This window comes from Ursus maritimus, unplaced genomic scaffold (genome assembly GCF_017311325.1).
Source record: "Ursus maritimus isolate PB19 unplaced genomic scaffold, ASM1731132v1 scaffold_4, whole genome shotgun sequence".
Lineage (NCBI taxonomy): Eukaryota > Metazoa > Chordata > Mammalia > Carnivora > Ursidae > Ursus > Ursus maritimus.
In genome coordinates this window covers 64,527,034-64,551,808 of record NW_024426552.1, presented here as the reverse complement: position 1 = coordinate 64,551,808, position 24,775 = coordinate 64,527,034, and the positions used below count along the sequence as shown (strand labels likewise).

The 24,775-nt window shown below is 36.9% G+C and overlaps 1 protein-coding gene across 3 annotated transcripts in view; it reads right to left on the bottom strand.

Moving 5' to 3' along the window:
• CD86 (CD86 molecule) overlaps positions 1–24,775 on the bottom strand; it is an 84,547-nt gene that overhangs the window by 55,482 nt on the left and 4,290 nt on the right. The window contains exon 1 of one of the 3 annotated variants that reach the window (XM_008708174.2): positions 8,416–8,587. The exons of the other annotated variants lie outside the window; for them this stretch is intronic. Coding sequence (XP_008706396.1) covers positions 8,416–8,429 — 14 coding nt within the window. The 5' untranslated portion in view covers positions 8,430–8,587. Of the gene's footprint in view, positions 1–8,415; positions 8,588–24,775 lie in introns of those variants that run through there. 3 annotated transcript variants of the gene reach the window in all.

Here is a 24,775-nt window from a genome sequence, read left to right as displayed (position 1 = left end):
TGAATGAACTGAAAAATGACTAAGAACAGAGAAATAGGCAGTTGGCCAGAATGGGTGTTTTTAAGCATTTTTAAGCTTCTTATAGTTGGCAAATTGCTTTCCAGAAAGGTTATCATCATTCATAATCCTACAATCAATAGTATATGAAAGTACCATTCTTCTTGTATATTTATTATTATTAGAGAGCGAGAGAGAGAGAGAGAGAGAGAGAATCCTAAGAGGGGGAGGGAGAGAGAGAGAGAGAGAGAAAGAATCCTAAGCAGGCTCCACATCCTGCATGGAGCCCTACACAGGGCTTGATCTCACTACCCTGAGATCATGCCCTGGGCCGAAATCAAGAGTCAGACACTTAAGCTACTGAGCCACCCAGGTGCCCCCTCATTAGCATTATTATCTCCACCCCAACAAAACATAATTTGATAAATAAAAATATGTAATTGGTATTTGCATTAGCATTTCTTTAGTGTTTAGTGAAGTGAACATTTTAGGTTTTTTTAAATTACTTTCTTTAAATTACTTTTTAATTAACTTTAATTCAAGTATTGTTAACATACAGTATTCTATTAGTTTCAGGTGTACAATATAATGATTCAACAATTCTTTTTTTTTTTTTTTTTTTTTAAAGATTTTATTTATTTATTTGACAGAGATAGAGACAGCCAGCAAGAGAGGGAACACAAGCAGGGGGAGTGGGAGAGGAAGAAGCAGGCTCACAGTGGAGGAGCCTGACGTGGGGCTCGATCCCGGAACACCAGGATCACGCCCTGAGCCGAAGGCAGGCGCTTAACCGCTGTGCCACCCAGGCGCCCCTGATTCAACAATTCTATACATTACTCAGCGCTTATCAATATAAGTGTACTCTTTAATCCCCATCACCTGTTTCACCCATCCACCCATCCCATCTCCCCTCTGGTATCCATCAGCTTGTTCTCTGTAGTTAAGAATCAGTTTTTTGGTTTCTCTCTCTCTTTTTTTCCCTTTGCTCATTTGTTTTTTTCTTAAATTCCACATATGAGTGACATCACTGGTATTTATCTTTCTGTGACTTATTTCACATAGTATAATACCCTCTAGCTCCATCCATGTTGTTGCAAATGGTAAGATTTAATTCTTTTTTATGTCTGAGTAATATTCCATTGTATACATATATACACCACATCTTCTTTATCCATTCATCTATCGATGGACACTTGGGCTGCTTCCATAATTTGGCTATTGCAAATACTGCTGCAATAAGCAGGGGTGTGTGTATCCCTTTGAATTAGCATTTTTGTATTTTGGAGGTAAATACCCAGTAGTTCAATTACTGGATGATAGGGAGGTTCTATTTTTAACTCTTTGAGGAACCTCCATACTGTTTTCTACAGTGGCTGCACCAGTTTGCATTCCAGCCAAACAGTGCACAAGGGTTCCTTTTTCTCCACATTTTTGCTAACACTTGTTTCTTGTGTTTTTGATTGCAGCCATTCTGACAAGTGTGAGGTAATATCTCAGTGTAGTTTTGATTTGCGTTTCCCTGATAAAGAGTGATTTTGAGCATCTTTTCATGTGTCTGTTGATCATTTGTACGTCTTTGAAGAAATGTCTGTTCATGTCCTCTGCCCATTTTTTAATTGGATTATTTGTTTTTTGGGTGTTGAGTTGTATCTTTAAATTACTTTTTAGATGTTTTATTTTGAAATAATTTAAGATGCCAAGAAAGTTGGAAAAAAATGTATAAGGAGGTCTTTTGTACCTTTCACCCGCTTTCCCCCAATGGTAACATCTTGTATAACTGCAGTACAACAGTTAAAACCAGGAAATGGACATTGGTATAACCCACAGAGTTTATTTAGATTTCACCAGTTTTATGTTTTATGTGCCTTCATCCGGGTGTATGAGTGTGTGTGTGTGTGTGTGCGCGTACAATTTTATCACATGTGCAAATTCATGTAACAACTGTCATTCATGTAATAAGGAAATATTTCATTACCACAAGTCTCCCTTGTGCTAACCCTTTGTAGCTGCATACCTCCTCCTTTCTCCAGCACCCATGGCTAAACCACCGATCTGCTTTCTTGTCTTTATGATTTTGTTATTTCAAGAATGACCTATAAATGGAATCAGATGATATGTAACATTTTGGGATTGGCATTTTCACTTCACATAATTCTCTGGAGATTCATCCAAGTTTTTGTGTCTATCAATAGTTCTTTCCTTTTATTGCTGAGTAGTATTCCATGGTACATATGTACCACAGTTGTTTAACCATTCACTCGATGGATATGGTTCCCCCGTTTTTTACTATTATGAATAAGTCTGGTATGAATATTCATGTATTGATTTTTGTGTGAACATAGGTTTTTCATTTCTCTGGGATAAATGCCCAAGACTGAAACTGCTGGGTCATATGGTAACTGTATGTTTAGTTTTGTAAGAAACTGTCAAACTGTTTTTCCAGAGTGGCTGTACCATTTTATACTCCTAACAGCAAAATATGAATGATCCAGTTTCTCTGCATTTGGCAATCATCTGATGTTACCATTATTATTTTTTTTTAGTCATTCTAATAGATGTGTAGTGATATCTCACTGTGGGTTTAATTTTTATTCTCATAATGACTAATGATGTTAAACATCTTTTCATGTGCTTACTTGTCATCTGAATATCCTCTTTGAGAAAATGTCTTTGTATATCTTCTGCCCATTTTTGAATCGGATTGTTTGTTTACTCTTTAATCTGATAAATGAAAATATCTCATTGGAACCTGAATTGGCATTTATTTAACACCTAGTAAAAAGGATCATTTTTTATCATTTATATTTATCTTTAAAAATAGCTTAATTATTAACTACATTGGATTGCTTTTGTCAATTTACAATTGTTGGTCTCTATTCCTAATTACACAATAAAGAGTACATGTTAGTTATTTTTTTTTTCTGTATTCTACACAGTTCCTTAAAATGATCAGGTTCTTGAAAAGGTGTATTGTTTTCTTGGTTGAAAATAGTTGCAAGATGAGGGTGCTGATCTAGGTTTATCTTTTGGGTAGTTATTTTTTCAGGTTTTTTCCCATAGTTAGTTTCTGGCTGATATTGACTAATTGGTTTATTTAGCTAACTATTAATTAATTCCTTTTTATTTTTATTAGGTTTTTTAGTACAGTCAAATTGCATTCATTTGATCCCATATAATATAGAACTGTGACATTTGGATTGTTTGATAATTTCCCTAAGACTATAGAAAGCAAATTTTAGACTCAATTTGACTTCAGAGCTTTCTAAGAAAATGCTTTAATACTTCTTCTTTCTAATTCTACTATATTTTCTGTTTAAATCATGAGTGAGCCCCAAAATTCCGCTTGTGTTTGTTTTCTTCTTTACATCACCAGATTTACCACAGTCTTCATCTCTGAGAAGTCTCAAGTAACAACTTTCTTATGGCTTTACAAAATAGAATGGAATCTCTTTTGTGTCAGTACTAAAAATCTAATTTGTAAAATGATAGCTGCAAAAATCTTTTTCTTCCTGAAAGCCTTCTCAAACCATTTTGGTGGGGAAAAGTATCTGGTTTTTTAGCAATTAAAGTAGAGAAAGGAAAACTCCAGGTCTGGCTGACTGGACTCTAGATTGTTTCCATGCGGCGGTTATGGACAGCAGACGTGCGTTTGGTCCATTGAGGAGATCTCCTTTCATTGCCAAATGTTTGCAGGAGTGGTCCCTGTGCTGCCTCTGTATTCTCAGCTCTATGATTTACTCCCTCTACTCAACTGGGAGATCTCTGCAAAGGTCACCAAAGGCCTCTGGACTGACATTTTCAGTCATTCTCCTACTTCACCTTTCTGCAGAATTTGGCACTGTGGCTACCCTCTGCTTTGTGAAGTATTTTCCTTCTCTTAGCTTAGGTAACATAATCCTTTTTCTTCCCTCCCTCCCCTATACACTTATCCCTAGTTTCTTTCTCTGGCTGTATGAACTCTTCTCACCAAGGTATTATGCACACTACCAAGTGTATTAGTTTGCTAGGGTCGTAGTAACAAAGCACCACAAACTGTGGCTTAAACAACAGAAGTTTATTATCTCACAGTTCTGGAAGCCAGAAGTCCTAAATGAGGGTGTCAGCATTGCTCGTTCCTTCTGAGGGACGTGAGGGATGGATCTGTTCCTGGTCTCTCTCCTTAGCTTGTGAATGGCCTTCTTCTCCATGTCTCTTCACATTGTCTTCTCTCTCTATGCATGTTTCTCTGTCTAAATTTTCTCACCTATCATCTTGGATTAGGGCCTACTCTATTAACCTCATTTTGGCTTGATTATCACTGTAAAGACCCTATCTCCAAATGTGGTCACATTCTGAGGTAGTGGGGTTAAGACTTCAGCGTATCAATTTTGAGGGGACACAATTCAATCATTGACAGTCCTTAGACACATTTTTTTCTGTTGTATCTCAGGTGTTTCAATGTAGAAGTTTGGTAAATACTGTTTGCCTTTCCCTGGGGATCTCCTATTCTTGCTTGCATCTATCTCCTCCCTTGGTTTTTATGACATCACTTTTCTCCTGCTTTGCTCCAATCTCTCTAGTCCCTCTGTGATGTCTACTGTGGACGCTTCATCCTCATCTCCCTCCTTAAATGTCAAGGTTTTCCAGGTTCCATCCTTGGCATCTTCTCACTCCATCATCCTTTCTCCCTAGTGATCTCACCCACAATGAGAATTTTAGCCTTCAGCTGTACTCATGCTGAATACTGTTAATATCTATTCCAGCCTATACCTCTTCTTTGAGTTTTGCACCTGTATATTCATTGGGCATCACCATCCAGCTGCTCCACAGGATCTCAAATTCAGCATGTTCAAAAATGAACTCACCTTCGGTCCTCTCCTTCCCCTGGCTCAAACCCAGTCCACTTCCTATATCCCCCACTTTATGAAGGATGCCACTGTGTACTTAGATCTCTCCTTCCAAGCTTCACATCTTTCAGAAAACAAATCCTGTCAATTCTTGTGCTTAAACATCTTCTAAATGCATCCTCTCCTCTCTGATCCCACCATAATTGCCCTGGTTTCATATCCTCAACACCTCTCCTTGGATTATTTCAATAATTTCCTAAATGATCTCCTTGTCACCCAAATTATTTCTGCACTCTGCTGCCAGAGGAATTGTTTAAAACAAATGTTATCATACCTTTGCTTGTTTATTATTCTTCAAACTTAGGCTGTAACTTTAAGATAATCATGGCTGGATACCCGGGCTCCAGGTTTCCTTGTTCTGGCCCTCCTAGTTTCTACCTCATCCTCTGTTATTGCTATCTGTCAGGCACCTTCTCACAGCAATACTTGCAGCCCCTCCACCCCCCATCTGTCTATTTAATCACCCAGACCTTGGGTCTTTAAACCATGTTGACCCCCCATGAAACTCTCAGCTGGTGGTCTATAAAAGCCTCAGCAGATCTCTGAGCCGTCTCTTCTCTTCTGTTCTATCTCTGCTCCTGGCTTCATCCCTGCATCGAAATTGACTCTCTGCTTTCTTAACTTCACCCCTATTTCCAGTATTTGGCTTCTCATTGTAATCAGAGTCATTCCCAGGAAGTTGCTGGCCTTGTCCTTGGGCTCTGTCTATTTCAAGTCAGCTTCACTGGGAACCCAGGCTGTCTTAACAGGCTAAGAGGGTACTGCACACTTCTGTTGGAAAAAACCTTCCTGAATTCTAGTTCTAGCATTGCCATCAAGTAATTGCGTGATCTTCGACGGATCACTTCCCCTCTATTTCTTAATCCTAATAGTAATAGTAATAAAAACAACTAATAATGATTACTGAGTACTTATCAGAGCAAGGTTCTAAGCACTTTACAGGGGTTCTCTCTCACAATCACTTATGACTTATCGTAATTATCCCCATTGTACAGATAAGAAACTGAAGATCACAGTTTTTAAGCAACTTGTCCAAGGTTATACAGTCAGAAAGCAGAAGCTAGGATTCAAGCCCCAGCACTCCGGTTCCAAAGCATGACCACTTAACCACTGCCCTGTTCTTCCTTCCAATATGCAGCTCACTCCAGAGCCATGCCATCACATCTGTAAAATACGGAAGTGAGCTGTCTGGTCTTTCCACATAGAACATTCTACGAAAACCGGCCTATTAGGATCTAGTGAGTATATTTGAAGTTAAACACAAAAGGCCAAAACCCTAAAAATGGAATTCTACAAATTATGAGTGACCATGTAGTACTAGACAGCTGTCTCCTTTTCTGAGAGAAGCCAAATATTGATTTATTTTTTTAATTATCTAGTTTTATTTTTCTGCCTGCAGATGTGATCCAAGTTCAAAAGCACAAAGTAGAAAATAAAAATCATCTGTATTTCTGATTAACATTGTGTATATACATTTATCATGTATAAAAGTAGTAACACTGTACATTCTGCTTTTTTTCTTTAGCTAAACACATTAAAAATCATTCTACAATAGAATTTTTAATGGTTCATGGTATTCCATTATGGATGTTCCATAATTAACCAACTACTTATTTTAAGGCATTTAAGTTGTTTCTAAGTTTTTCATCATTAGAAACAATGACAAGAAAAATATTTGTGTCACTAAAATTCACAAACATATATGATTATGTCTTTATAATAAATTTGTAAAAGTTGAACTTCTTGGTTAAACGGCACATACATCTTAAGGACTTTTGATTTGTATCACCAAATTTTTGTTCAGAAAGATTATATTACCATCAGCAGGTAATAAGGGTATAAATGTTCCTCCTGCCTTAGAAACTTGTAGGCTTCTTGCTTGCATGCTAGTTGCTTCTTAAAAAGAAACCTGCCATTTTGATAAAGAAAAATAATACTTCACTGTTTTAATTAGCATTTCTTTTATTTCTGTTGAGAGTCCACATTATTTATTGGTTATTTATATTTTAAAATTTTTCTGTTCATTATCAATTTTCAGGCACTGTGAAACAGTGAATCTTAACAAGAACAATATAGACAGTAGCCTGTGGTTCTATGGATGTCTGCAGGCAGCATTAGCATAATTAAATAGTATCACTGCTACAGTTTCACAAAAAGGATAAATTCAGAATCTTTTTCATACATGTGTAATATTTCAAAATTTTACTGCAAGGAAAAAGACTCTTTCCTTGGAAATTAAATTCTAATCTTCTGAAAAAGACTCAGCAAAGCTGTTTCCTGAACCAGTAAGCACTGCATAGACAAGTGTTACTTAGATTTTCAAAGAACAATAATAAATAATGACTGATTCCAGCTGGAGGGTGGATGTGACTGCTTCCAGTAAGTCACAGCCACAGGGCTGTGTCACACATGAAGAAACCTTGTGGTGCAGAGCAAAGCAGCAAGAAAGATTTTAGCTTTACTCTTACATGAGCAGTGTGATCCTAGCAAGTTATTTAGGCTCTTTAAGCCACAGTATCTTATCTATAAAACAGAATGATACTATCTGTCTGAGAGTCATTGTGAAGATTAAAATCCAATGACTATATCATGAATAAAGTACACAATACATCATGTATGTTCAATACTGCGGAGCTAATTGAATTATTACTCTACTTTTTTCTACTATCTCACCCTGCTCAGAATCTCCCATGGCCTGTTTGTGACTCATTTTCTGGTTTCTGCATTTTCTTCTTACACCTCTTTTTCCTCTTCCTTTTCCTTGGCCTCTCTCCTTCTACCTTCTCTATCTCATTCCTCTGCCCCCAGGCCAAACTGTCCTTGGCATACACAAAATTTACTCTTGACTTTGTAATGCTTATGCAGACATTTAAACTTTTCCTGATTCTTAAAATCAACAACTGCAACATTTAAATATTCGAAAAACAAATTTACAAAATCAAAATTAATCACTTAAAAAAACACAGCAACCACTAAACTTTTTGGCATCTCAAATAATTCTTAACTTTGAGTGGCAGTCAAACATCTTCGGTAGAAATTTCTTTAAAAGATCCCCTGTGCTGGAGCTACAGGATCGACCGAGAGTGGATGCTCTCAGAAGGAGAGAATGGCTTCCGGGACTTCATCTAATTTTTCACAGCGTAGATTGTTCTGTATCCCAGGTGTTCGTGCTTTTGGCTTGTGTATAACCTTGCCCTTAATACATATTAGCACTCTTGAGCAGGAAGGACAGAAAACAGAGCACCATCCTCAACCTCAGCCTTCTGCTGAGGTAACTTACCTCCATTTTTTTTTTAAAGATTTTATTTATTTGAGAGAGAGAGAGCACAAGAGTAGGGTGAGGGGCAGAAGGAGAAGCAGACTGCCCACTGAGCAGGGAAACAGATGAGGGGCTCAATGCTGGGCTGGATCCCGGGACTCCAGGATCATGACCTGAGCCAAAGGCAGACGCTTAACCGACTGAGCCACCCAGTGCGTCTGAGGAAACTTAACCTTAACTGCCTGTCAAATAATAATAAGAATGATCACTCACCATCTGAGATACATCTTGGCTGCGGCGGCTCTCGTGCTAACGTCTGGGAATGCCTCTTGTCTGTCTGTACTAATCTGTGTTACGGTGGAAGGAGGAGCAACTCCCTCTATGCCTGTGAAAGCCTTCCTCTCAATGACTGTATATCCTGTAACTTTTTTCAATAAAGGCTGTTCCTCTTTTTTCTACAGATTTTGCCAACACTTGTGGAAGAAATTTAACCCTTTCCTTGCATTTGAATTCACTGACCTAGGTCTAAATATTTTTTTAAAAACAATTCAGTGGCTTGAGTTCCAAACCTGACATTAAGATGAGACTGACTAAAATTCCCCCTCTTGAAATTCCCTCAAAAAACCTAGAAAATAAAATAATTAAAAAGAAAAAAAATCTCTGCATTTATAAATAGAATAAAGAATATTCTACAATTTTGGTAAGATAATAACAAGTATGATTTATTATGGATGTGGATTGGGAGTGATTAGCCTCTTCCTTCTGATTTCCACCACAGAGATAATAGAGGATTTCACTGAACTTTGGGAGCAAGGGAAAGTCCTGTGAAAGCTGCACAACCAAGGAGGGCAAACAAAAACTACTGCTTTTATTATTTCATTCTTACTAGAGGCAAAGATTAAATTGATCAAAGAGAAATTTCCTGAAATAGAGGACTGGAAAAAAAAAAAGCAGTATCCTAAAATTAAGAGATGCACCTGAGAGAGAAACATAAAATTCATCAAGTAGAAACTATTTTCAGACGAAAAGAAATTTCCACATATGAACTGAAAGGGACACTATGAAGGAATTCAAAGGATTCACATTGTCAAAAAAAAACTTTAAGAAAATTAGTTTTCCTCCAGATAAATCACAGTGAGCATTTCAAATTGCAAAGACATTGAAAGCTAAAAGCAAAATGAAAAAGTAGGATGACTACAGTGAAAGATAAACCAGCTTGACCTCTTACTCAATCCTAAATGTCAAAAAACCACAAAACAATATCTATAGTTTTGAGGTATCATTCTCTACCTAAAGAAGATGCCAATTAAGTGGGAAGGTCAACAGAAATATATCACCAAGCAGACAGAATAACAAAAATACCACTGCAAAGACAACCTTCCTAAATAAATTACTTGAAGATGTGTTCCAGGAGAGTAAGAGACAAATTAAGGGTGAAAGCATAGGATACAGAAGTTATTGTCTTGATTGCCTGCTCCAAAAAGGAGAAAAAAGAGAAAAATGGAGGAGGAGGAAGGGCACAGTGAAAGCAAGTGCTAAGGTGGAAATTTATAGATGTAAACACTTATTTTAAAAATTAAGAAAGATCTCAGAAAAAAAGAAGAAAGATTTCAAATCAACAACTTAACTTTACAACTTAGGGAACTAGAAAAAGAACAAACTAAACCCAAAGATGGCAGAAGGAAGGAAACTGTAAAGATTAAAACAGAGATAAATGAAATAGAGAATAGAAAAAAAAATAGAGAAAATCAATGAACCAACCCCAACGTTGGTTCTTCAAAAAAAAATTTTAAAAATTCACAAAACTTTAGCTACAATAGACTATGAAAATAAGAGAAGACTCAAATTACTAAATAAGAAGTAACCAGCGGATCAAAGAAATCAGAAGGAAAATCAAAAAAGAATCTTGAGGCAGGCAAAAATGAAAACAAAAACTTATGGGATGTAGCAAAAGCAGTTCTAAGAGGGAAGTTCATAGAAATAAATGCTTACATTGAGAAAAAAGTAAGATCTCAAATAAACAATTTAACTTTGCACTGCAAGGACCTAGAAAAAGAACAAACTAACCCAAAAGTTAGCAGAAGGAAGGAAATAATAAAGATTAAAGCAGAAATAAATGAAATAGAGACTAGAAAGACAATAGAAAAGATCCTCAAAACTAATAGTTGGTTTTATTTTTTTAAAAGATTTTATTTAATTACTTGAGAGAGAGAGAGCAGGAGCAGAGGGAAGGGCAGAGGAAGAAGCAGACTCCCTGCTGAGGAGGAAGCCACTTAAAGGACTGAGCCACCCAGGCACCCTAATTGTTGGTTTTAAAAAGATAAACGAAATTGACAAACCTTTAACTAGATTAAGGACAAAGGAGAGAAGACTCAAATCAATAAAGTTATAAATGAAAGAGGAGACATTACAACTGATACCACAGAAATACAAAAGATAGTAAGAGAATATGATAAACAATTGTATGCCAATAAGAGAGGCACATGAAAAGGAGCCCAGCATCACTAATCATCATGGAAATGCAACTCAAAACCACAATGAGATACCACCTTCCACCTGTCAGAATGGTTAGGATCAAAAAGACAAGAAATAATAAATGTTGGTAAGGATGTGGAGAAAAAGGAACACTTGCACACTATTGGTAGGAATGTAAATTGGTGCAGCCATTGTGGGAAAACAGTATGGAGGTTCCTCAAAATATTAAAAATAGAAATACCAGGGCGCCTGGGTGGCTCAGTCGTTAAGCGTCTGCCTTTGGCTCAGGGTATGATCCTGGTGTTCTGGGATTGAGCCCCGCGTCGGGCTCCTCTGCTAGGAACTTGCTTCTTCCTCTCCCACTCCCCCTGCTTGTGTTCCCTCTCTCCCTGGCTGTCTCTCTCTCTGTCGAATGAATAAATGAAATCTTTAAAAAATAAAATAAAATAAAATAAAAAATAAAAATAGAAATACCATATAATCCAGTAATTCCACTACTGGGTATTTACACAAAAAAAGGAAAACATTAATTTGAAAAGATATATAAATCTCTATGTTTATTGCAGCATTATTTATAATAGCCAAGATATGGAACCAACCCAAGTGCCCATCCATAGGTGAATGGATAAAGAAAATACAGTATATATGCCCAATAGAATATTAGTCAGCCATAAAAAAGGATGAGATCTTCCCATTTGTGACAACATAATAGATCTAGAGGGTATTATGCTAAGGGAAATAAGTCAGACATAGAAAGGCAAAAACCATATGATTTCATAAGATGTAGAATCTTAAAAAACAAAACAAATGAATAAACAAACAAAAAGCAGAAACAGGCCCATGGTTCCCAGAGGGGAGGGTAGTGGAGGGATGGGTAAAATGGGTAAAGGAGAGTAGGAGATACAGGCTTCTAGTTATAGAATGAATAAGTCACAGTAATAAAAGGTACAGGGTAAGGAATATAGTCAATGGTATTCTAATAGTGTTATATGGTGACAGATGGTAGCTACACTTCTGGTGAGCATAGAATAACATATAAACTTGTCAAATCACTATGTTGTACACCTGAAACTAAAGTAACATTGTGTGTCAACTATACTTCAATTAAAAGTGAATCAATAGATAGAATTGGCAAAATATATATATACACCAACAAATTGGATAACTTAGAAAAAATGGATAAAATCCTAGAAACATAAACCTATCAAGACTGAATCACAAAGAACAGAAAATCTGAAGAGACCAATAAAGAGTAAGGAGATTGAAGCAGTTATCAAAAACTACAACCAAGAAAATGCCCAGGACCTGATGGCTTCACAGGTGAATTCTACCAAACATTTAAAGAGGAATAATGCCAATCCAACTCAAACTCTTCCAAAAAATCGAAGAGTAGGGAACAATTCCAAACTCATTTTACAAGGCCAGCTTTAGTCTCATTACAAAGCTAGATAAGGGCACTATCATAAACAAGAAAATTACAGACTAATACTCCTGATGAACATAGATGCAAAAACTCTTAACAAAATACTAGCAAACTGACTTCAGCAGTACATTAAAACGTCATACACCATGATCAGATGGAATTTATCCCTGGGTTTCAAGGATGATACAGCATATGCAAATCAATAAACATGATATACCACATTAACAGAATGAAGGGTAAATATCATATAATCATCTTAATAGAAATGCAGAAAAAGCATTTGACTAAATTTAACATCCTTTCTTGATTAAAAAATAAAAAACAAAAAACCTCTTGACAAATTGGTATAGAAGAAATGTACCTCAACATAATAAAGGCCATATATGACAAGCCTATAGCTAACATTATGCTCAATAGTAAAAAGCTTAAAGCTTTTTCTCTAAGATCAGGAATAAGATAAAGATGCCAGTTCTCACTGAAATCCTAAAATGTGTATGGAACCACAAAAGACTGAAGAGCCAAAGCAATCTTAAGAAAGAAAAACAAAGATGAAAGCATCACACTTCCCAATTTCAAAGTATATTACAGCTTGTCTTTCAGCACTTTAAATATGTCACTCCTCTGTCTTCTTACTTGCATGGTTTCTGGGAGAAAAAGTCCACTGCAATTCTTATCCTTTCTCTTCTGTAGGTAATTTGTTTTCCTCTGTGTATTTTCAAGATATCCCTTTGGTTTTGGTTTCCAGCAGTTTGATTTTAGTATAGACTGAATTGTGTCCCTCTGAAATTCAAATGTTGAAGTCCTAACCCCAAGTACCTCAGAATGTGACTGTAATTTGGAGATATGGCCTTTAAAGTGGTGATTAAATTAAAATGAGGCCAATATGGTGGCTGCTAATCCAATCTGACTGGTGTCCTTATAAGAAGAGGAAGTTTGGACACAAAAAAAGACACCGTGGATGACATCCATGGACAGAGGCATGACCATGTGAAGATACAGCAAACAGGTGTCGGTCTTCAAACCAAGAGGAGATGCCTCAGAAAAAACTAACCCTGCTAGCACCTGGATCTTGAATTCACAACATTCAGAACTGTGAGAAATACATTTCTGTTGTTTTAGCCACCCAGTCTGTAATATTTTGTTATGGTAGCCCTAGGAAACTAATACAAATATGATATGCTTAGAAGTGGGGTTTGTGTTAGTTTCTCTTGTTTTGTTTTTGGTATTTATCCTTCATGGTGTTTACTGAGCTTCTTAGATCTGTGGTTTGAGGCATGGCATCAATTTTAGAAAATTCATAGTCATTATTTCTTCTATCTCATACTTTCTCTCTGTTCCTTCTGAGATTCCAGTTACATGTATATTATGTTTGATATTTTCCTTCAGCTCTTGGTTGCTATGTTCTGTTTATTTCCCTCCCATTCTAGTTTTTCCTCTTGCTTATCAGGTTAATGATTTTTATTCACCTATTTTCAAGTTCCATGATTTCTTCTTTTGCTATGTCAGGTCTACTAATGGGCCTATTTAAAGCATTTTTCATCCCTATTGCTACATTTTTTTTATTTCTAGCATTTCCATTTGATTCTCTTGTTTATAGTTTATATTTCTCTGCTAAAATTATCTGTCTGATCCTGCATGCTGTCCCTGTAAGATAGTTCCAACATGTCATATTTGTGCCTGGTTTTTTTTTAAAGATTTATTTATGAGAGAGAAAGCGCACGCACGAGCATGAGGAGGGGTGGGGGTGCTGGGAGGGGCAGGGGCAGAGGGAGAAGCAGACTCCCTGCTGAGGAGGCAGTCCCCCTGATGCGGGACTCAATCTCAGGACCCTGGGATCATGACCTGAGCTGAAGGCATATGCTTAACCCACTGAGCCACCCAAATGCCCTTGTGTCTGGTTCTGATGATTGTTTTGTCTCTTCAGATTTTGATTTTTTTTTTTTTGGCCATTTTGTATTCCTCTGCTATAGATTGAATTGTATCCTCTCACAAATTCATGTGTTGAGGCTCTAACTCCCAATGTGATGATATTTGGAGATGAGGCCTTTGACAGGCAATTAGGTTTAGATGAGATCATGAGGGTGGGGATTTCATGATGGGATTAGTGCTCATATAAAATGAGATACCAGAGACCTTGCTCTCTTTGTGTCTCCACCATGTGAGCACATAGTGAGAAGGCACTTATCTAAAACCCACAAAGAATTCTCACCAGAACTCAGCCATGCTGGCATTCTGATCTTGGACTTGTCAGCCTCCAGAACTGTGAGAAATAAATTTCTGCCCAGGCTATGGTATTTTGTTATGACAGCTTAGCAGACTAAGACAGCCTCATGATTTTTTGTTCAAAGTCAGACATGTTATATAAGATAATGGATACTGAGGTATACATATTTTATGCCTAGAGATAAGCATACCTTTCCTTTTGCTAGGCCCTTAGTGATACACAGATTTGTGTTAAGTTTGTCTGGAGTTGAGTTGGGCTGGAAGTTCGGTGTTGCTATGGTTAACCTCAGTGTACCACAGGCTTTCAAATTTCTCTAGTGATACCTTGTGTGGGCTCTTTGTCAGAGTGTTTCTCTCAATATCTGCTCTACACTTGGCTTCATGTGTTTCTGCTTTCCTTTGAGTCTTCCCTTTGAACTGCTTCCCCCAAATAATCTGTCTTTTGAAGCTCTCCTAGCTGTATTCCATTCTTATTTTTACTTACTGTTTATTAGAGTAGTTATGGGGAGGGGGGTAGGCAAGGCTTAGGTCTCTGATGTTCTAATTGCTTCAGTTTTTATCAGACATTGTGAACCTGTGGGCCTTTACTAGTGTTCTTGCCTTCCACTGGACCTAGTGCTGGGCCAGAACCTATTCTTAACTTACTCCCAGGGTAAACATTTATTCTCCTATTTTCCTCTCCCAGTGGCAGTGGGCTTCCACCAGTGCCCTAAGGATACAGTTTTTGTTTCCATTATCCCTGCATATTGAGCCTTTTGTTTCATAAAAGAGATAGAATAGATGGGTTTGAGCAGAGTTTTGGCAATGACTTCTAGTCCCCCTCATCCAGCCATCCCTGAAGGAAAATGTCCTCAGAGTTTTCTTCAATTTTCTTTGTGAGCTCCTGGTGAGGTTCTCACAGAAAAACCCTTCAAGAAGGGTCCACACTGGTCCACACTCAGCCTTTAGAAATTTATTATAGTTTTCCAGCTATTCTTGTTACTGGCTTATATGGCATTGGGAGGCATCTGCCCCAGATAATCAAATGTTCTGATTATGTTTTTCTATAAAGGAGTTGTCTCTCCCCAATTTTGGGTTACATTTTTGCCCTGTGATAGCAATTCTCTTAAGACTTCAAGAATCTATTAGTTTTGCAGTTTGTCCAGCATTTTCTTGTTGTAAGGGTGGGAACAACTCTCTTCATAGCTCTCTATACCTCTGAAGTGAAACCAGAAGTAATTCCTATATTTTTTTCATATATTTCATACAATTTCTAGGACTTGACCAAAATAACCAGACACACCAGTTTGCTGAATACAAGGTCAATATACAAAATCAACTGAATGTCTATACACCAGCCATAAACAATAGAAAATATAATTTTTAAAATGATATTTAAATTGATATAATTTACCATCAAATTATATCAATACCTACAAATAAGCCTCATGAAGATGTATGATATTTCTACCCCAAAAAACTAAAAAATACATATATTAAGAAAAATTGAAGAATATAAAACAAATGGAGGTATATACTAAGTTCATAAATTGGAAAGCTCAAAAATATAAAAATGGCAATTCCTCCCAAATTGATCTATTGATATAAGGCAATCCCAATTAAGATCCTAGCAGATTTTTGTGTAAATTAGCAAGTTGATTCTAAAATGTGTATGGAAATGCAAAGGACTGAGAATAGTCAAGTCATTCTTGAAGAAGAAAATGAAATGAAAGGACTTGCTCTAGTAGGTGTGAAGAGCTGTTATGAGGCTATAATAATTGAAAGAATGTGGTATTGGCACAAGGGTAGGCAAACAAATAGAAAGACCAGTGAAAGAAAATGGAGAGTCCAGAATAAGATATACACATGTATGGACACTTCACTTTTGGAAAAGCTGACATTGTTAAACAGAAGGGAAAGGAATTAACTCTTCCTTCTTTTCTTTTCTTTTTTCTTTCTTTCTTTCTTTCTTTCTTTCTTTCTTTCTTTCTTTCTTTCTTTCTTTCTTTCTTTCTTTCTTTCCTCTTTTTTAGTGTACCCCCAAGCAAACACAGGAATTAATATTCAATAATTAGTCTTGGTCAATTGGATATCTGTATGAGAAAAAAAATGGAGGGGTACCTGGCTGGCTTAGTCAGTAGAGCATGTGACTCTTGATTTTAGGGTCATGAGTTTAAGCCCCACGTTGGGTGTGGAGCCTACTTAAAAAAGAGAGAGAGAAAGAGAGAGAGAGAGAAATGGAATTTAACTCCCTACTTCATAAGTCAGTTCTACGTGGATTGTAGATCTAAATGTAAAAAGCAAATATAATGCTCCTTGGAGATGACAGAGGAGAATATCTTCATGACCCTAGAAAAGGCACGTATTTCTTAAAAACACTAAAATCTCAAAGACATTAAAAGAGAAGATTGATAAATTAAACTTCTCCAAAATAAATAATAAAAACCCCTGCTCATCAAACAATATCACTTAGAGAGCAAAAGACAAGTCACAAATTGGGAGAAGATATTTTTAACCTGTATAACCACAGAAAGGACCATATCCAGAATACAATAAGAAACTCCTGTAAATCAAGAAAACAACAGAAAACTGAATAGAAAAAAATAAGCAAAAGATTCTACCAAAGACAAAAAAGGATATCCCGAAGTCCTGAAGGCCGATAAACATATGAAAAAGTGTTCAAGTTCATTAGTCATCAGGGAAATGCAAATTAAACCACAATACAGTACCATTACACACCCACCAGTAGAGCTATAATTGAAGACTGTCAATCCCAAATATAGCCAAGGATGTGGAACATTAACACTTTCATACATTAGTGGTATGTAGGTAAATTTGGAAAAACCTAAGTCTGAACATATGTTTACTATACTGGTAATCTATTGCTGCATAACAGCAATATTGTTTCAGTGGCTTAAAATAACAAACATATATTGTCTCTCTTTCTGTGGGTCAGGAATTTGACAGTAGCTTAGTTGTGTGGGTTTTGGCTCAGGGTCTCTCATGAGTTTAGTCAAAATGTTAGCTCTTCTGAAGACTTGACTGCAGCTAGAAAATTTCCATCCAAGAAGGTTTATTCATATGGCTATTGACAGTAAGCCTTATTTCCTCACCATGTGGACTTCTCCATAGGACTGCCTTAGTGTCCTCATGATATTGCAGCTGGCTTCCCCCAGATTGGGCAGAAAGAAGCTGTAATACTTTTTATGACCCAGTCTTGGAGGTAACACACTGTCACTTCTGCTGTTCTGTTCATTAGAAGTAAGTCACTAAGTCCAGCCTACACTTGAGGGTCATGGATTTATGCTCCCCCCTTTTGAAGAGAGGAGGGTCAGAGAACTTGGGGATATATATTGAAATCACCACACAAAGCCCATGAACAATTTTACTCTGGGAGTTACAGAAGCAAAAATGGGTGAGTGTAAGGCTCTCCAAACATTTACAACAATGTTTATAGCATCATTATTCATAATAGCCGAATAGTAGAAACAAAATGCTTATCAACAATACAATAGATACATAAATTGTGCTATATTCTAACAATATAATACTATTCATAAGTAAAAATTAACATAGATACATGCAAAACCACAGATGAATCTTGCTAATACTAAGATTGAGCAAAAGAGACAAACTCCACAAATGTGTACTACATTACTTTCTTTATATAAATGTTAAAAGAGGCAAAACCAATCTATACTGTAAGAAGTCAAGATGGTGGTTACTTCTGGGGAGGAGAAGGGTGGGAATGATTAAGAGGGGTTATAAGGAGGTGCTTCTGAAATCACCATTTCATTACTGATCTATAACTTGCCCAGAGTGGTAGTTGCAAAGATATGTTTACATTGTTATAGTTCATGGAGCCATATACATCTGATTTGTGCAGATTTCAGAATTGTCTTATACTTCAAATTTGGAAAATTTTACAAAGATGCCAAAGAAAGAAAGTATTCTTCGGGTAAAAACAAAACATGTCTGTGTGCTGAATTTGGTCTGCAAATAGCCAGTTTGTAATATCTGCTTTAGACCAGGTTGATAAATATGATCTTCAGTAGGCCTCAAAGCATATGGGTTATGTTAGACTTTGGTGGTAGAATAAATCTATTCCTGTAGAATTTAGAATTGTCGAATGTTGGTTATGGAAAAACCCTTCTGGATCAGTTAATCCACTGATTTTTCAAATGGACCTCTCTGGCAGAGGCAACCCTTTAGGTACTCCACAGACTGCAAGTGCTTCTCAGAACACAGTGTAAAAACCACTGATCTAGCTAATGCCCTTGTGTTACAAATAAAGAAACTGAGGTTTAGAGAGACTGTTATTTGTTTAAACAACCACTTGGTGGTAATGTCCTGAGATTTACTTCCACGTGGAGGTACCATGAGTGTATTGTGATGCCCTGGTGAAGAAACCCAAAAAGGGAAAAGTTACATATCTCAGGACCTTGGTCTTTGGAGTAGAAACTCTCCAATTCTGTCATTCACGGTGGTGGTAAAGCAGAATTATCAAAGATAACCTGAGACAAGAAATGTGTTGGAAAGTGTTGTGTGTAGGGACTGCCCTGGGGAATACCCTATTTGCTAACAAAGATGTGGGGCATTCTCTCATCCAGCTCACCCTTCAACTAGCTTCTCAACTCTGGCTGTACATTAGAACCACCTGGGAACTTTTGAAAAAATACTGCTTCCTGGGTCTCCCCATAGAGTAATTGAATCAGATTTTCTGGACTGGGCTGGAAAGAACTGGATATTCTGACCCCTGCTGAGCTTTACTGAGATGTATATGGACTGAGCTCATCATCTCAGAGAAGCTCTGCATCTAAACAACAAATTGGGCCTTGCCACAAGATGAAAAAACACTAGAGAGAGAGAAAAAAATCCCTCTGGTGGTTGCAAAACAGGCTGCCTACCTTTATTACTATGAGGACTTGGACCTCTTCTGTGTGGTTCTGGCCTCAGGAAAGCAGCCCCTCATTTGTCCCTAGTTTTTCTCCTTATAATAAAATATTGGGAACACCAGATTCTTAGGCCTTACGTGAAAAGTGCAATTAAAGCACCTTGGTTTCATGCATGGCTTTCGCAGAACATGGAGTCTGTACCTCTGCTTAGAATGGGTAGAGCCCATTCTCTGAGGAAAGTTACCCTTAGGGATCCTTTGTTCTGTATTCCTCTATCCAGTCAAGGGACATCTTCCTACTCTGCGTCCTTCTCACCTTTGTAGAATACTAGAAGTGTGAAGGACCAAAGAGGTTATTTCACCCAGTTTCCCACTGATAAAAACATTCTTGGCCATAAGTAACTTACTGAAAGTCATACGGGATATCAGTGGAAATGTCATGGCACAAATACACATGGTCTGATTCTGTACCCCGTGCTCACTCTTTTTTGTCTTAAAAGTATTTTTAATTACAAAATATGCTGAAGATAGAGAAAAGCATATGAAATTTAACTGATTTTACATTTTTAGCATATATTTCAGATATTTTTTTAAAAAATAAAATATTACAGGGGCACCTGGGTGGCACAGCGGTTAAGCGTCTGCCTTCCGCTCAGGGCGTGATCCGGGCGTTATGGTATTGAGCCCCACATCAGGCTCCTCTGCTATGAGCCTGCTTCTTCCTCTCCCACTTCCCCTGCTTGTGTTCCCTCTCTTGCTGGCTGTCTCTATCTCTGTCAAATAAATAAATAAAATGTTTAAAAAAAATAAAATAAAATATTACAGATTTAGCTGAAGTCCCTCCTAACCCATACCTCTCTTCCCTCCCTCTCACAAATAACAGCACTCAAAGATTGGTGAATCCTATTCCCTGGAATGTTGTTATACTTTGTTCTACATATATATGAATCTTCCATAATACTATATGATATTGTTTCTTGTCTTAAAATTTGACAAAATATTATAAATAGTAACCTGCAACTTCTTTTATTCATATATATATATATATATTATATGGTTTAGATTTACTTAATTCATTTTAACAGTGTCATATTATCTCATTTCATTGATAAGTCCCATTTTATTTACTTATTCCCCTCTGATGGAAAGTTGTTTCCAGGTTTTGCACAAATTGTTTCACAGCCAACATCCTTGACATGCACCTCTGTGTACAAGAGTGAGAATTTCTGTAGATTGGAGACATAGAAGGGAAATCACAATTCCTGGATATATGCGCCTTCAGCTTTAAGATATTTTGTCAAATTGTTCTCCAAAGTAGTTGAACCAATTTACACTTCTCACATCTTTACCAATACTTTGTTTGCTCAGACTTTTACATTTTAATCAATTTGTCACAGGTGAAATAGCATTGTTTTAAATTTGTAATTTCTGATTACTAGTCAAGTTGAGCATCTTTTCATATAATTAATAGTGAATCAGATTCCCTCTTATATGAACTGGCTATTCATCTCCCTTACCATTGGGTTGTCTCCTTACTTTTTAGGAGTGTTTTAAAAACATATGGTGGAGAATATATCTATCTATCTATCTATCTATCTATCTATCTATCTATCCTTTTAAATGCACAGAAAATATCTTTCTCCAGTTTGTGGTTTGGTTTTTCATTTTGTATTTATTGTCTTTTGCTTATAGAACTTTCAAATTTAATATAGTCTTCTGTATCAGCCTTTCTCAATGAATTATTCTTTTCGTTTTCTGTTTAAGAAATCGTTGTTTTCCTCAAGGTCATACGGGTATTCTACCATATTTTCTTCTAAAAGCTTGAAATTTTTGCTTTTAATATTTAGATTTTAATCAGTTTGGAATTTTGTATGTAGTATGAATAAAAGATATCTTACCTTTTAACGTAATAAACACTAATTGTCCTAGCATCACTTAGTGAATAGTTTATGGTTGTCCCATTGAATCATGCCACCTTGGTTACATATCAAGTTCCCAGCTATATGGGTATCTATTTACAGAATCTCTTTATGTTCTACTTGTCTGTTTGCCTATCTATGCCAGTGCCACATTGTTTTAAGTGCTCTAGCTTTATCATTTAAAGAGGCAACTTCCCCTCTTATTTTTTTTCCAAAATTATCTTGGCTATTTACCACTGTATTCCATTTAATTTTAGGAATATCTTGTGAAGTTCTGGGGAGATTTTTCAGGTTTGTGTTAGAAATATTTAGAATTTATTATGATCAGCGTGATACATCATATCAACAAGAAAAGACTCAGGAACCATATGATCCTCTCGATGCAGAAAAAGCATTTGACAAAATACAGCATCCTTTCCTGATTAAAACCCCTGTGAGTGTAGGAATAGAGGATACATTTCAATTCTTCATAAAAGCATCCACGAAAGCCTACAGCAAATATTATTCTCAATGGGAAAAGCTGGAGCCTTTCCCTTAAGATCAGGAATACACGACAAAGGATGCCACTCGCTAACTATTATTCAACTATAGTACTAGAGTCCTTGCAACAGCAATCAGACAACAAAAAGGGATCAAAGGTATCCAAATCGGGTAGGAAGAAGTCGAAATAATCTTACTCCAGATGACATGATACTTATGGAAAACCAAAGAATCATCAAACTACATTAGAAGTTATAGAGCAATTCAAAGTAAGTGGTGGGATACAAAATCAATGCTCGAAATCAGGATTGCATTTCTGTACATGAATAACGAGACTGAAGAAAGAGTGTTCAGGAACCATCCCACTATTGGGCTTCAGCACCAAAAACCACGCTACCTTGGAATTAACTTAACTGAGAGACTTTTAAAGGACTTCATGGATTCTAGAAACTATAAATCCCTCTTGAAAGACATTGAGGAACATTACAAAAGATGGAAAGATATTCCATGCTCATGGATCGGAAGAATTACCATAGTGAAAAATGCCCATGCTTTACCCAGAGAACACCTACACTTTCAATGCTATCCTGATTCAAAATACCGCAGGCTTTTCAAAGAACTGGAAACAAATAGTCCTTTTAAATGGAAGTGGAAACAGAAAAGGCCCCTTAATCCCAAGGAATTGTTGAAAAGGAAAAAACTAAGCTGGGGGCATCACAATGTCGGGATTTCTGAGCTGTACTACAAAGCTGTGATCACAAAGACAGTATGGTACTGGGCACAAAAACAGACACATAGACCAATGGAACAGAATAGAGAGCCCCAGAAATGGACCCGGCTCTTTGGGCAACTAATCTTTGATAAAGCAGGAAAAACATCCGGTGGGAAAAAGACAGTCTCTTCAATAAATGCAGGCTAGGAAAATTGGACAGCTACATGCAAAAGAGTTTTGAAACTGGCCACTTCCTCACACCATACACAAAAATAACCCAAATGGATGAAAGACTCTGCATGTGGGAGACAGTGAATCCATCAAAATTCTCTAGAGGTGAACATAGGCGGCAAACCCTACGATTATCGGCCAAAGCAACCTTTTTCATGACACATCCCCAAAGGCAAGAGAAACAAAAGATGTGAACTTATGGGACTTCTACCAAGATAGTGCTTCTGCACAGCCATGAAACAGTAAAAACTAAGAGGCAGCCCAAACGGAATGGGGGAGAATATATTTGCGGTAAATGACACTACAGATAAAGGATCATATCCACATCTACAAAGAACTTCTAAACTCAACACACGAGAAACAAAATAAACAATCAAAATGTGGGCAGAAGATATGAACAGACACTTTTCCAATGAAGACATGCACAAATGGCTAACAGGACACATGAAAATGTTCAAAATCATTAGCCATCAGGGAAATTCCAAATCAAAACCACACTCGAGATACCACCTACGCCAAAGTTAGAATGGCAAAAATTAACAGCAGAAACAACAATTGTTGGAGAGGATGTGGAAAGGTGTGATCCCTCCTACATTGTTGGTGGGAATGCAAGTTGGTACAAGCCACCTGGAAAACAGTGGAGGTCCCTTAAAAGTTAAAAATTGAGCTACCCTATGATCCAGCCATTGTGGTGCACTACTGGGTATTTACCCCAAAGATACAGACGCAGTGAAGAGAAAGGGCCATACATGCACCACACCCAGGCAGCAAAACACTGTCCATTATTATCAACATCTCTCGCCTATTATCTGATCAAGAGTTTCGTGTCCATATACGCCTTGTACTGCAGAATATGCTTCCAGTCATTTCCAAAACAGAAAAGAACGAAATTCTCAACATTTGCTACAACATGGACGACACTGGAGGAGATAATGCTAAGTGAAATAAGTCAAGCAGAGAAAGACAATTATCATATGATTTCTCTCATCTATGGAACATAAGAACTAGGATGATCAGTAGGCGAAAAAAGGGATAAAGAAAGGGGGGGTAATCAGAAGGGGGAGTGAAGCATGAGAGACTATGGACTATGAGAAACAAACTGAGGGCCTCAGAGGGGAGGGGGGTGGGGGAATGGGATAGGCCGGTGATGGGTAGTAAGGAGGGCACGTATTGCATGGTGCACTGGGTGTTATACGCAACTAATGAATCATCGAGCCTTACATCGGAAACCGGGGATGTACTGTATGGTGACTAACATAATATAATAAAAAATCATTAAAAAAAAAGAAATATTTAGAATTTATTAATTTGAAAAAATTATCGTCCTTAGTGATATTGTTTCTTTCCATGAATATGGTACATCTTTGCATTTATTTACATCTTTGAAAACTGTTTTCATTAACTTTTTACAATTTTCTCCATAGAGCTATTTCACATATATTGTTAGATTTATTCCTAGTTACTTTATAGATTTGCTTCTATTACAAATATATATTTTAAAGTAATATCTTCAAAATGGATGTTATTGGTATATACAGATGTCAGTGACATTAATGTATTGACCTTGTTTTCAGCAACCTCTTTTGTTAGTCCTTATACGTATAGATTCTCTTCAGCAGTCTGTGTAATCATAACACTGTGAATAACAACATCTTTATTCTTCATTTTTGGCCTTTTAATTTTCTTATTGTGCTAATTAGAAGATTCAGCATAATGTTGAGTAGGAGTATTAATAATGAACAAATTTGTTCCCAAACTCCTTTCACTAGATTCCACCACCTCCTGCTTTTAGCCCTACTCCAGGGTGAATTGTATCTTGGGTTATATCCCACTGACCAAAAAGTAGGTCTCCCAGTTCCTACTGACCCAGACCTCCCTTATCAAGCATGCAGCTCCTACCAACCTCATTCAACCAATTGCACTTAATAAAGGTGTCCAACCATCCAGAGGGGTTTCATTTGGATACTCCACTATTCTCTCAGGTGCAATGTGTCTGAAATGATTCAAAACTTTTCTATATATCTGTGTTCTTTAATGGCATCACCATCCACACTGACTCAATAATCAGAAACCTATATTCTCTCAATTCCCACATCTAATTTACCATCAATCTTGTCAATTCCACATTCTAAGTATCTGCCGAGGTATTTTCTCTTCTGCATTCTCAACACCAATGACTGAGTTGAGCCCTCAGTATTTCCATCTTGACCATAATAACAGTTTCCTAACTGATCTCTACACCTTTCATCTCAATTCTTGCTTACAATTCTTCTCATTGCTGTCAAGTTTAGTTTCCT